The sequence below is a fragment of the Psittacula echo genome, assembly GCF_963264785.1.
Source record: "Psittacula echo genome assembly, chromosome: 6".
In the NCBI taxonomy this organism is placed as follows: Eukaryota; Metazoa; Chordata; class Aves; order Psittaciformes; family Psittacidae; genus Psittacula; species Psittacula echo.
Window position 1 is genome coordinate 19559046 of NC_137743.1, and position 14676 is coordinate 19573721.

The window sequence follows — 14676 nt, forward strand, 5'->3', positions numbered from 1 at the left end:
GGAGGAGAATCGAAAGGATGTAACTCCCACGGGTTGAGATAAGAACAGTCCAGTAACTAAGGTATAACACAAACCACTACTGCTACCACCAATCATAATAATGATAAGGGAAATAACAAGGGGAGAGAATACAACTGCTCACCACCTGCCGACCAATACCCAGCCCGATCCGAGCAGTGATCTAGCACTTCCGTGTAACTGCCCCCAGTTTATATAGTGGGCATGACGTGCTGTGGTATGGAATACCTCTTTGGTTAGTTTGGGTCAGGTGTCCTGTTTCTGTTTCCTCCCGGCTTCCTTTCCTCCCTGGCAGAGCATGGGACTAAGAAAGTCCTTGGTCAGAGTAAACATTACTGAGCAGCAACTAAAAACATCGGTGTTATCAGCATTGTTCCCAGGCTGAAAGTAAAAAACACAGCACTGCACCAGCTACTAAGAAGGAGAAAAATGACTGCTACAGCTGAATCCAGGACAGGTATACAGAAACTTCTCAGGATGTGCTGTCCTTATGTAGAGAGCCATGCCAGCTAAGATGGTCATATTTTGTTTTGAAAATGCTGGAGCAAAAGTTTCACATAGTATGAAGTATCCAACTATGTCTTAACCCCCAGTGTCTGCCAACCCTTTCTTAAGTACCCCCGAGGTAGCCTGTGCCTCTAAACACATCCCGGATGATCTGCAGGCTTTGAGGGGGAGGACAAAGGGGAATCCACGTTCCTTTCTCTTTTGCAAAGACTGTAAAATACAAAAGTAACATTAATCTAAGAAAACAGTCTGTATATGCTTTTCCTTTTGTCTTGGAACCCTATTCTTTTTCTCAGGTACTTTTATGGTTCTCATCAATTTTCTCCCTGCCTTTCATAGAATGAATCATAGAATCATAGAATGGTTTGGGTTAGAAGGGACCTTAAATGATCTAGTTCATGGTAACCATGCCTATGGCAGGGGATTTGGCACTAGATGATCCAAAGGTCCTTTCCAACCATAACTATTCTATGATTCTATGATTAAAGAATCCCTGCCACAGGCAGGGACACCTTCCACTAGACCAGTTTGTTCAAAGCCGCCTCCAACCTGGCCTTGAACACTTTTAGGGATGAGACAGCCACAGCTTCTCTGGGCAACCTCTTCCAGTGCCTCACCACCCTCATAGTGAAGAATTTCTTGCCCAAGTTTAATCTAAATCTACCCTCTTTCAGTTTAAAACCATTCCTCCTCATCCTATCACTACTTGACCTTGTAAAAAGTCCCTCACCAGCTTTCCTGTAGGTCCTCTTTAGGTATTGGAAGACTGTTATAAGGTCTACCGTGAGCCGTCCCCAGGCAGAACATGCCCAGCTCTCTCATCCTGTCTCCATAGGAGAGGTGCTCCAACTCTCAGCATCTCTGTGGCCTCCTCTGGAGTTACTCCAACAGCTCCACGCTCCTCTTGTATTGGGGTCCCCAGAGCTGAATGCAGTACTTCAGGTGGGGTCTCATGAGAGCAGAGAGGCAGACTCACCTCCCTTGACTTGCTGGCCTTGCTCCTGTTGATGCAGCCCAGTATACGGCTCACTTTCCGGGCTGTGAGCACACACTGCTGGCTCATGTTGAGCTTTTCATCAATCAACACCTCCAAGTTGTCCTCAGGGCTGCTCTCAATTCAGTCTCCACCCAGCCTGTAGTTGTGCTTGGGAGTGCCCTGACCCAGGTGCATTTTCCACATGATTACCTGTTGTTGAGCAGGCATGTACGGAAAAGAAGCTAGCTGTTTATCAAATGCTTCAGTCTGCTGAGGTATCGCCCAGTCACTATGCTACTTGGCCGATTTTAAATTAAGAATCAGCATATGAGATACTATTGATCATGCAAATGCATACATGTGTCAGCAGGTTTGTACAGCCCCATTGGATTTTACAGGACTGCTGTGCTCTACATTGTGTCCGTGAACTGATTATAGGGATTGGGATCTCATGCAGGTGAGGATCAGCCTGCTGGCTGAACTGCTGGAGCTGAGCCACAGGATGGGCTGTAACAGAAGTAATCCAGCAGTCACCAGATGAGCACCTTATTCTTTCTCTGGTGAAGGCCCTTCTGACAAACTCTTAGTTCAGTTCTGGCTCATATGAAACTTCTGAAGTATAGTAAAATCTTTTCAGGAAGTAAGAAGCAGATTTCCTGCACAGACTGAGTAGATGACAGTTTGTTCAGGTGTTGAGTCTTGGCACCTTCTTGAGAAAAAAAGACTTATTCAGCAAAGAAAGATTAAATTTTCAGGATTCAAATCCTCATAAGCATAGGAATGAAACTAAAAGCAATATGTGAAGCAGAATTGGACTTGACTACATAAATTTGCATAAGTAATACCTCATCATGGTTGGGCTGCTTATCTGCTCTCCAGCTGAAGCTCTGATCAAAGTAATCACTTAACTGATTCTCAAGAGGGCCTAAGATGTGATGTTGGATTAAATGGTAATTTACACTGTCTTGGGAAAGGTGTTGCCTGAAGCTATCATGTGCTTTACGGAGGAGGGTGTGGTGTTTTGGTTTTTTTTTCTTTTTTTTTTTTTTGAATGTTTCTTGGTGGTGTTTTTTTTGAATACTTTCCATCTTACCATGCATTTATAGGTTGGTGTTTGTTTGGGGAAGGTTAAGCAAACTACTCAGTTGTTTCATGTAAGAGCTGAGCAATTTATTGTTTCTTTCAACAAGTTATAGTTTATAAATTGCTGTTTATAACAACCTGGCTAGTTAATGTAGGAGGATGTCCATTTCTTAGGAGCTGGGTGTGAAGAAGCACTGTCAAAGAATCCTTTCTCACCTTTGAGTTGTTAATCACTCCTCCATGTCTTTAGGCCAACAGAAATATCCACCACATGCTGAAAGATCAGTCTGTGAGATCCTCCCAATAGATTGTTATAGATAGGTGTAGTGTATGTTTTTGTTACAAATCAACCTAATTTTCTTCAGGTAAACAACCACTAAAAGGGTTAGAACTGGTGCTAGCAAACTAACACTACCGTCGGTAATGCTGTACTACTTCAACCAGGGAAGGATAGAGACATTGTAAGTGATTTTATATGATCCTCCACCTCACTGAAAAATAAATATGAGAATGATATGGAAATAAAAGCTCTCAAACATAAGATAGGGGTCTTGGATTTAAGACTGACAGTTACATGCATTGTTTTAAAACTTGTTTTAAAATATACTTAAAACATGAATTTTAACTATAAAGGAAGAAGATACTTTGGGTTGTCCGCAGACACTTGAAATGCGCATGCCCTACTTGGAAAGATTGCACTACAGAAATACTATCAGCATCTTATCCTCAGAGCCATGAACACGCAAAGGGGGTGGAGGCACCCGTAATAATACTCTTCCCAAGGAAAAGCTAATGCAATTTACATACAAAATTAGCAGGTTAAACATGAATCATATTCATTTTTTTTGGGCTGGGCTAGGAAGAGAAACCTGAGCAAAAGATGATGAAAGCAACTGCTGATTTAATAAGAGACTGAAGCTAGTTATACTGGGAGCTCTTATTAAAGGTGTGGGATCTAGTTGCTTCCCTTTTCCCAGTAGGTGTCTCGAGCTGTTCTTGCAGAGGGTTTGAAATACATTTCATTCAAAAGGAGCTTGGGTGACAAACCAGCTACCGTTCATAGTTACTTGTTTTAAGTATTTGGTTCATGGGGTTTTTTTTTTATGTTTTTCTCCTCCCCTTCTTCACTTGTGAAACCTTCTTCCTCTCTCCCTCCTACCCTCCTCAGCCTGTTTTACTACTTTCCTTTTTAGGCAACTGGAGGGTGTTATTGCAAAAATGACAAAGGAAAATGCTTCTGTGTTGTAACTTGTTCTGTCAGTCTCCCTTAAGCTGCTGTTCTCAGGTTTACCTCCTTGGGTTGGGTTTCTGAAGACAATTGTTTCATGCTATCAAGTGGAAAACATTTGAAGGAAATGTATGTAAAGAAAGAGGGATACTTTTAAGTTAAATATTAACCAGATACAAACTAACTCAAGAATATTTCAAGTGAGGTTAACTTGTTGGGCTGGTGGACAAGAACGAACTCAAGCAGTGAAGAATAGGCATGGGGATACTCTATTCAGAGGTAGGTGACCATTTTTTGCACAGTAACTGAAGCTATCAAAGATACGGATATTCACTGGGTTTAATTTGTTCCCTTTGCAACCTCCCATACAAGGCTTAAACAGATCTTGAAGTTCTTTCCCTTTGGAGATGCTGTACTTCAGCTATTACAAATTGTCAAAAGTACAGTTTGTAGGAGTAAATAAAATGCAATATTCAGTATAACTATTGTGATTTCATGGAGAAAGTACGTGTTTAAAGCTTTTTGTTGTTCCGTGTTGAGATCAGAATGATAATGAGCATGGTGCAAACAACTACTTCACAAACTGCAAACAACTCCTTAGCTTGTATTGAATATATGTAATAAAAAGCTACTGCCCAAGGAAACATTCCCACCTGATTTCTTTTTTACCTCTTATCTTTATGGGTTTGTCCCCAGAACATGGTGCATTTAGCTTGCCCCTGGATTTTAGCATAAATGCTACCTAAATCTATTTTCATAAAGTTTCCATTTGCACACTTGGTAACAAGTGAGAATTTTGGTTCTTTTCAATTGTGAATACAGTGGATTGCACTGTTGTTTCTTTTCCTGGAGATAGCATTACATAGCTGTTCCTTTTAAAGGTTACATTTCTGTGCTGAAAGCCACCCCTTTACTTTTCAAGTGTCTTCTCCTTTTTCTGTATTATAGGGAGCTGAATCTGTGCATTTAAAAGGTGATGGGCTGGGTAGACTGCATCTTGTTCTGAAAGGATTTGTTGCCTCTCTGCATGTCTACTACTCTGAGTTAGTATTTTACAAGAAAACAGTGTCAATTAGCTTAATTAAAGTGGTGTTTGGAGAATGTTCAAATGCTGTCCATATCTTCCATGATTATTAGTTTATATTTCATATTTAAAAATTTTGAATGAGATAGAGTTTTCTGGATAAAGTATGATTCATTTATACAGTATAGAAATCTAGAGCAATGCATACAAGTAAGTGTACATTGCCTTTTCTGAGGAGCAGGTATTGGATACTAGTGCACTCAGTATCACAAACATGATTTAGACATTTATGTTCACTTCATGGCCTTCGGATGCATTTTAGTGCACAGAAAGAGACTATGGATTAGTTCAGAATATCTGGGTGTTATGAAGTGACTCCTTTTTGTCTAAACAACTGCAAAGTGTTGATGCAATTTAGGCAATCACCTGCAGTTCTCAAAGGAGGAAGCAATTATAATCTGAAATTGTGCTCCCAGTTGCAAGACTGGCTTTACCTTACCCTCCTCTCTGTTGGCTGAATGCTTTGTCCTTAGTGCCATGCCTTTAATCTTTATTTCACGTGTGGTAGAACTTGCTGAATAGCTTGTAGTTTATACCTACCTCAGCAAAACTAAGCAGAGGGAGTTGCAAGAAGCTCTGGAAACAAGTATACAAATGCAGATGTGTTCATGTGGATCTGAGTAAACTACCAGGTCCTGTTTGCAATCCCATTGTCCTCAATTGATAAAAAATAAAAATAATTAAGAATTCAGTTGTGTAGAGGTATTGTCCTTCCTGACAGCAAAAGTTCTTTTTACTTTTCTTACACCCCTTATCTGGTGATCTCATACTGAGTGATCTCAGCCATAAAAACCCTTGCCTATTCTATGACTACTCCTCACCTTTCCTGAAGCCTCTGTATCTATTATTCCAGTTAAGTGCCTTCTATAACAGCTTTTTTTTTCTTTCTGTGGGAAAGACTGCCTAATATAACATTTGCCACTGGTTGCAGCTTCTGATGCCTTTCTCATACAGGTAGCAGATTGCCGCCTGTTTGTATTTTTTCTTATCCTTATTCTTTCCTAAAACATTTTTTTTCTGAAGTCCTATTGTTATTGATATCAAAATAATGAGCTTATATTTATTTTTATTGCTTTGCACCCTTACATAAATATTCTGCTTCTATGTTAGCTCCTTCAGTCATGGAGTTGTATTTGTCAATTTAAGAGGTATATTACAGGTCTGATTTATAGGACTTTTCATATTTCTTTGACTAAAGAGGCATTTTCTAGAACGAAAACCAGCAGAGTGGGTCTCAAGAAAATCCTATAAACTCAGGAAAAAGTTGTGGAGGTTTTGTTTGTCTTTTTTTTTTTTTTTTTTTTGTATGAATGAGACATATTAATGTGTGAAAGAACCAATTCTACATAGACCCCCAACTGCAGTGAAATAATAATAATTAAAAAAATGCTTTCAGCACATCAATTATTCATGGATTAGCTATTGGAATGGATGAGAACTGCTTCCTTACGTTCTTTGTACCCTGGATGTTTTCTGGTTTCACTGGCTAAAAAAAGCACGAATGACTCTCGTGTGCTGGTCTCTGTGCATGACTTCAGCCCCAAATAACATAGTTTTTTAGGGAATGGTAACTGCTCCATCATTATTAATGGCTCTAGAACTGGGTTCAACAGTAGTGTAAGCTTAAAAAGATACCATGAGTCAATGAGAGTATCAGTCAGAAATGTTTTGGGTTTAAGGGCCTAGCAAGTTAAACTCTTTGAGGCAGAATAGAAAGAAAATCACAAAAGCACATCATTTGGTGGCACAAGCTGCTGGACTAGCAAGAATCAGAGTAGAAAAGGAGAAAATCTGAGTGGTAAACGGCTGATTTGAGCAGATGCTCAACCGAACAGCAAATCTGCTTCATCTTTAAATAAGCAAAGCAATACTTAAAGTAGGAAAAGCAGAGGTGCAGACTGCATCTGATCTTGTCTTTCCTGGAGAAATTACACTGCTAGATGTCAATATGACAGAGAATGAGGTTCTAGAGCATACTGATCATTTAGATGGCACTGGTGTGCAGGTCACAACAAGAGGGGTTTAAAAAAGGAATTTCTCCTCAAAATCATTAAACTGGTTCTGGTTCTGGAGGAGTGTAAAATAGCAAATGGTATGTGTAGGCTTTTATAAGAATACAGACAGATGTGCAATGTTGCATGTATTCTTCGTAGATTTTCGTCTGATAAAATAAAAACGAAACAAGAAGTGGTGTGAGGTCTGGTAAACTTGTAAATAATCTCTTTAGAAAGGAAAATCACTTCTCTTATGCAGCTGTCCGGAAGATTAAGCAGCAGTGATGCCGGAGGTAAAGTTGTGTGGTAGATCAAAGTTCGTCTGAAGTGAAAGTGTAAATAGGATGAATATTTTTAAGGGGGGGGGGAGGGGGGGGCTAACTGCAGGGGGAGTGAGGAACGGGCTCAGAGTTCAGAGCTAGATCTTGTTCATGTAGTGTATTTAGGATGTAATAAAAGGAGGATGAGAAGGAAAACCTGCAGATAATATTCAAATAAAATGTATATCTTGGAAATTGGTGAATAAAAACCTCAGTATCAAAGACAAAAAGAAGAAACTCATTCTCTTTTCCACTGGAGAACTTCAAATGCTACCAGTCTGCTGTACTTCCCACTGTTGTAAGCCATTAGAAACTCATAGTACTCCTGTCATTCTCAGCCACTCCTCAGATCGAGGTCTTGCTGCTGGAAAGGGAAGGAATTGCAGGATAGATGAAGAGTGCATAGAAATAGTGAGTAAATAGTCAAGCAGCAAATAGTTCTCAGAAGCCACACTGAGCTGTGGGCATGCATTGTGTGTATTTTTCAGGTCTGAGGTTTAATTTCAAGCCCTGAAAAAAACATCGTGGGGGTTTGATTTTTCAGCTCTTTGTTGAAAGTGTGGTTTTGTTCTGGGAACTGATGAATGAGAAGTGATACCTCATTAGCAGTGCTCATCCAAAAAGAAAGCCTGTTGTAAACTTTGAGAGGCATGGGCTTGTTCGTGCTTGCTTCTTAATACAGTGAATAACTCTGTAAGATTGGAAGCCGGCGGTTTTTTTTATGGTTGCAAATGAACCGGATTTATTTCTTGGATTATATATCTTCATATATATATATTGAATATGTATATTATTATGGTCCAAAATGAACAGAAAGTTCATTCCATTGTGCAAAGGCTGTGATTTCCCAGGCTGCGAGCTGCTGTGTGGCAGCTGCAGAGGTATCTCTTACCGCCATCTTCTGGAAGTCGCTTAGAACTACAACCTTTGTCAAAAGTGCTTGGCAGTGCTTGCGTATCTCAGGATTTGCAAGTCAAGTCAGAATGGGAAGTAGGTATGTTTTAGTGAAATGTGTGCTGATTAATATTATCTTCTTTCTTCAGCCCATTTGTCAGGCAGCTTATAATAACGATTTCAGTGAAGTTCAGTTCCTTCTGGAGCGCAACAGCAACTGTCTGAATATCCAGGACAGCTTGAGTGGAGACACCCCCCTAATTTGTGCATGTAAACAGGGAAACAACAGGATAGTTAGCTATCTTCTAAAAAGAAATGCTGATGTCAACCTCAGAAACAAGGTAAGTGGCCGCCCTTCTGTAGGTTCTCTTTGCCTCTTTCTTTTTCTCCACCCTGGTTAAAAGGAAGGTCTGAAGGAGAGCCTGTCCATCTCTCACAAGTGTATGCCTGTAGAGAAACTGACTCCACAAAAACCTGCCTTATTGCCACTGCAGACCTGCTTTTGTCATGCTACAGAAGAATAGCATGACACGTAATAGCATGCTGGGGAGCAAGGAGGCAAGCCTTCCACTGTTCTTCCCATGTTGCCTATTCGAAATACCTACTTGTTATGCACAGGAGCTGTGACTCGCTATTTTCCTTAAGGTGATGAGCAAGTGTGGTTTTGTGGTAGGTTACAAATAAAAAGTAGCTGAAAAGTGTGTGCTCTGGTTTCATTAGTAACTTATGGTGTTAGGGGTGATAAATAACCAGGAAAAAGAACCCAAAACTTCGTGGATTCTATTGTATTATCTCACACTCCAAGGCAATGCTTAGCAAGTTCCTATACATTTGTGGATGATCTTCTGTCTCTGGTTTCCAGTGCATTTGTTTATTTCACAGGAAGGCAGCAAATCATCATGAGGTCAGTGGCATATTCTGTCCCATCTCTTCTTGATGCAGAAGGCTCTCTGTCTTACCTCAAAGTCCCTTTGAAAGGGCTCAGTATTTTGCAGTAAGGTCATTTTAATTGCATTGGCAGCCATTCGCTAACTGTGCTTGCCTTTCTTAAATGTGTCTTTGCTTCACCTTCACAGATGGAAACAGGCCCTTTGGTGCAGAGCTCAGCTGTGGTTCTTAAGAATGAGAATGGGAGCAGAGCAGAGGATAGCACAGAAAAGCTTTTCTGCTTATTTTGGCCACAGTGTAACACTGTAACCTGGTTTGTCTAACTCCAGCTTAACAACCTACAGGAGATGTAACACAAATGGTCTTTAACACCCAGATTTACAGCTCTGCCCTTTAGTTGCTTTGATACTGTTGGTATTCACAGGTTTTTTTAAACTCTGTTCTCACTAGAGAATAGAGTCAGGTATTGCTACTTGCCTGTGTTTCTCATGTGTGCCAAAGGAGATGCCATAAACTCTCATATGTCTTTGTTTCTGTAACAAGCACCTCTATAGGAAGAGTCACTGTGGGGATTCTTCCTACTGGATTAACTTGCTGGGTGGCAGTAGCAGCCACATGTCTACTCTGCCCTCTTTCTCCCTGCAGCCATGTCCAAGTTTGCAGACATACACATGGAATCCTTTGGATCCTGCATCCTTCTTGCATGTGTAGCCCAATTTACATGATCCTGTATATGTTAAATGTGCTTCTGCTTAAGGAAGTAAAATGCATGTGTCTGTTTCTGCCTGAAAATCAGAAAATATTTCCAGTAGATAACCTAAAAGAAAGTCTATGAAATATAAAATGGTCTACTATTGTCAATATTAAATAAATATAATCATATCACTGAATCTGGTACTAATCAGAGTTATTTTGTGTTTAGAAGGACCGCACTTGTCTGCATTATGCTGTGAGAAAAAGGTTTACTTTCCTTGACTATGTGCTCATCATTATCCTCATGCCAGTGATGCTTATTGGATATCTTCTTATGGTGAGTCTGAGTGAAAGCAGGAAAAACCCTGTAGCTTTTCCTTTCCTCTTATCACCTTTCTCATGGCAATATTTCAGGCCAGGAACCTGTATAGGATATGGACTGCTTTTTTAAAGCAAAGACTGATGGAAAGCAACAGAAGAAGCAGGGATTTTATCATGACTATAACTGGTGAAGAAACAGAACTGTATCCCTGCATCAGTCTGGCATTTGCAGAAACAAATTTCTTTTAGGAAATAATACAGCATTTATCCATAATCTCCTTTGTACTATATGCAGATGGACCGTCTTACTGTGTTACTCCTTCCCTTGCGCCAAACAGGTCTCAAAGACTAAACAGAATGAAAACCTGATCAAGATGTTGCTTAGAGCTGGAGCCGATGTTAATGCTACAGACTTTGTAAGTGGGTTTATACAAATGCAGATATGTTTCTTATGCATGCGATACTAATAAACTTACAAATCTTCCAGCAACAGAGTCCTGCTTTCAGAGTAGGATCTAGGACTGAACTGACTGCCGTGCACTAGGAGGATTCAGTGTTTCTCCTCGACACTTAGGCAATGGTTTTGAGATGTACACAGAAATAATTCTCCACTGATCAACTAAATTTCCCTTTCTGACCAATGCCCTTTTAAAAGAATCCAGGCAAGCTAGGTTGAGACACTTATATGTTAAATATCTGATCCTATAAAGATTCTAGTGATATAAGGGCCTGAGTTTATCATTATTTATGAGTTCTTGGACTGGAGCAGATTTGAGGGCAGAGACCACGACACAGTGCTAAACCCCATGTCTTCTCTTGATCCTCAGAGTGCACTGATCTGCCATTTGTGGAGTTCAATATCCACTGTATCCGCATCCTATCTGGGTGTGCAAGAGAGCTCTCCTACTCTAAGGTAGAAAAGGATAACACCCAATTCTAGCAGCAACCAAGTACTAAAACTGAAGTGTGAACAAACATATTGCTTAAGACATAGCTGTTGAGATCAAGATCATGGAATCCTCTGAAGTTAGTAAAGAACTGTTGACCTCCTGCTGAAGATAACAGACCTGTTTTAGCAGCTGCATTCCAGGGAAGAAATGGCTTTTTTGTTCCTGTTGCTCTTATGCAAATGTATTTTTTTGTTGTGCAGTGTCCTCCCCCTCTACTCTGCCCTGGTGAGACCGCATCTGGAATATTGTGTCCAGTTCTGGGCCCCTCAGTTCAAGAAGGACAGGGACCTGCTGGAGAGAGTCCAGCGCAGGACAACTAAGATGATTAAGGGAGTGGAGCATCTCCCTTATGAGGAAAGGCTGAGGGAGCTGGGTCTCTATAGTTTGGAGAAGAGGAGACTGCGGGGGGACCTTATTAGTGTATATAAATATATAAAGGGGGAGTGTCATGAGGATGGAGCCAGGCTCTTTTCAATGGCAAACAATGATAGGACAAGGGGTAATGGGTATAAACTGGAACACAAGAGGTTCCGCTTAAACTTGAGAAGAAACTTCTTCTCAGTGAGGGTGACGGAACACTGGAACAGGCTGCCCAGGGAGGTTGTGGAGTCTCCTTCTCTGGAGACATTCAAAACCCGCCTGGACACATTCCTATGTAACCTCATCTAGGTGTTCCTGCTACGGCAGGGGGATTGGACTAGACGATCTTTTGAGGTCCCTTCCAATCTCTAACATACTGTGATACTGTGATATGTCTTTTGCATCCAGGTGTTAGGGGGAAGCTGCTACGGCTTCGTAGTAGTACTTAGGTAGTCATACTTACCTATGATTTACTAATGAAGTAATAGAACTAAAGTTCATCTGCTTCTGTTTCCCTTCAGTCAGGCAGCACAGCACTTCACTATGCTTGTAAAATGAACAACCAGGCAGTTATTCCTCTACTGCTTCAAGCTCATGCAGACACTTCTTTAAAGAATCAGGTAAGAAGGTGAAGTTGATAACTGTATTTCCTTATCGTGATAGTGAACCAGTACATTGTTGGCCTTAGCTGGTGTACAGCAGTTTAAAAAAAGTGCATAGCTTCCTGGCAGCAAAGTTGTTTGCTGTGGGGTTTAAAGCAAAGTTTGCTCCATTGCCTTTGTTGGCAAGAGCAAGTGTAAAGTCCAAATCCTTCACTGCTGGATTTCCACCAGTAAATATTGCCTGAATGTCTACTGGACCTTCACGGTACCTCTTCTTAACTCAGAACTGCTCTGCAGTTGTTCTTAAGATGCACGCTGCAGGGGAGTGGCAACTGCCTTCTGAGGTGCTTTTTGTGCCATTGGACACCATTCTTCTGAGAGGGGCAAAGTCAAGCTGCTTCTGTCATTAGAAAAGCTCAAATGCTATACAGATAAATACTGACTTGGAAGTATCTGCATTATTGAATTGAAGTGAGCAACGTACTGCCCATGTTTCTCTTGAAATCAGCCATTAGCTTGGCTCTGCACTGACTCTGGACATTAGCCCCAGGAAACAGTGGAATGGCTGTCACTGCTGGAGGGGAGGACGGTATTCTGCCCCTGGCTTCAGTGAAAGCAGCATTAGAGCCAACATGTTCTGAAACCTTTGTTTTAGACCAAGAGTGTGACAGTGAAACTTGTGCAGCAGAGCACTGTATCTGGGTGGCAAATTCAGGAAAGCTTTCTGTACTTGACTCCTATCTGTCGTATTGCAATGTGTCATTTGTTTCTTTCAGGATGGTGAGACTCCCTTAGATATAGCAAGAAGACTGCAGTTCCACAGCATTGAAAGTATGCTAAGGAAAAAATCCTAGTCATTGAGGACTCCTGAACATGCAGAAAATTACCTCATCTGGCAATCCATCTTGCGCAGCAGCAGGAGTCCTGCAGAGGATTGAGAGCTCTTTCTTGATAAAGACTTGGTCCAAATCCATCCTTTCATTGCTGCAGACTTCTGACTATTTTGTGTGAGACTTCTCAGTAACCTCAAGGCCGCATACACTGGAAAGTGTTAATTTGATCATACTAAGCCTTGAATGATTACAGGAGTGTTCAAAATATTGCCCTTACCATCTGCTTCCCCAGATTTATGACTTGGCTTGTGAGGACAGTGGATTTTGAAAGCTAACTCTAACATGTCTGGAAGCCTAATGATGATGGTTCGCAGCCAATACAAATATAATATGTCCTTTAGAGTGTGTGTTACTTATTCTGTGGAATACACTTGACAACTGAACAATGTGCCACAGCAGTTTATACAAAGGCTGGTACCTTCCCCTTAGTATTTCTCTTCCTACAATGGAAGTGATTTTTTTTTTTTTCTTTTCATATAAGAAACAGCAAAAAGAGATTCTGTTCAGCCTGGAGAAGAGAAGGCTGCATGGAGACCTCATAGCAGCCTTCCAGTATCTGAAAGGGACCTACAAGGGTGCTGGGAAAGGACTCTTCATTAGGGACTGTAGTGATAGGACAAGGGGTAACGAGTTTAAACTCAAACAGGAGAAGTTTAGATTGGATATAAGGAAGAAATTCTTTACTGAGAGGGTGGTGAGGCACTGGAATGGGTTGCCCAGGAAAGCTGTGAATGCTCCATCCCTGGCAATGTTCAAGGCCAGGCTGAACAGAGCCTTGGGCAACATTGTCTAGTGTGGGGTGTCCCTGCCCATGGCAGGGGGGTTGGAACTTGATGATCTTAAGGTCCTTTCCAACCCTAACTATTCTATGATTCTATGAGTTGCTGGAGACCAAAAAGAAAGCCAATTCACAGGTTGGTTTACTTCATTAAAAAAATAATAAAAAAATGCTTGGTGCGGTAGATAAACAAGTCTCTTGATCACCTTTCCATTATAAACAGTGTACTAAAGAAAAAAAAATCAATAAATGAATTGCTGTTGATGTATCCTCCCCATGGGACTGGACAGGATAGCATGCTTCTCAGAGTGGTACATGCAGCAGAGGATGCATGTACCAGAATAATAATAAATTCATGAGTCTTCTCTTGCCTAGATGAAGGCAGAAGAAAACCTGCAGTGGTAAGCATGTATTAATGTGGCCTGGCACTTTGTGATGTAATAATACAGCAATAAAGGGGAATCTCCTTTCAGATGCTATGGCATCTTGTTTTCCTCGTCTAATAGATCTTTTTTTTTGTTGACAGTTTTTGTAATTTCCTGTGAGCTGTCATAAGTTCACAAGATAGGTGCCATCATCAGCACTGCTAATGGCTGCTAGACTAGGAACATGGACCAGCTAATGTATGTGTCCTGTGTTGCAGAACAGATATATTGTTCAGTGTAAGTATTCTATCAGATGCTGACTCCAAGTATAAAGGGTCTTGGTTGAGCAATGGTAGCTTGAGGTCCCACCCAGAAACACCCCGGGAAAAAAAGCTACCCTGTCAGAGTCTGTAGCAATGAACACTTTGGGTGTAACCTGGGGACAGAAACTCCTACCTCCAGATCAAGTTGTATGTAGGTGAGCAGATGTGAGGCACTTGCATGGGTAATGGAGATGCTATCTCTTTGGGCTAATGGCTGGAAAGGGGAAACAGCTGACTGCTTTCACATGCTGCAGGAATTGCTTGAACAAAGACAAGAGTCAAGACAAAGAGTTATCTGGAAGTTAAAGCTGATAGCTCAGAGTGCTTGCAACAACTTCATTGGTGGTGTCGAGTAATTCCGAAGATAGAAGCTGCATTGTTTGGAGTGCAGCTTTCTGG

General features: G+C 41.0%; 1 protein-coding gene across 1 annotated transcript; it reads left to right on the forward strand.

Annotated features, from left to right (window-relative positions):
- Positions 1-4070: 4070 nt before the first annotated feature.
- ANKRD22 (ankyrin repeat domain 22) lies at positions 4071-12849 on the forward strand (the record flags this gene model as incomplete). Its single annotated transcript, XM_080620892.1, has 6 exons — positions 4071-4091; positions 8254-8445; positions 9915-10022; positions 10345-10422; positions 11838-11936; positions 12695-12849. 6 exons carry the CDS (start codon positions 4071-4073, stop codon positions 12770-12772), a joined length of 576 nt encoding a protein of 191 aa, XP_080477018.1. The 3' UTR covers positions 12773-12849.
- Positions 12850-14676: the final 1827 nt, after the last annotated feature.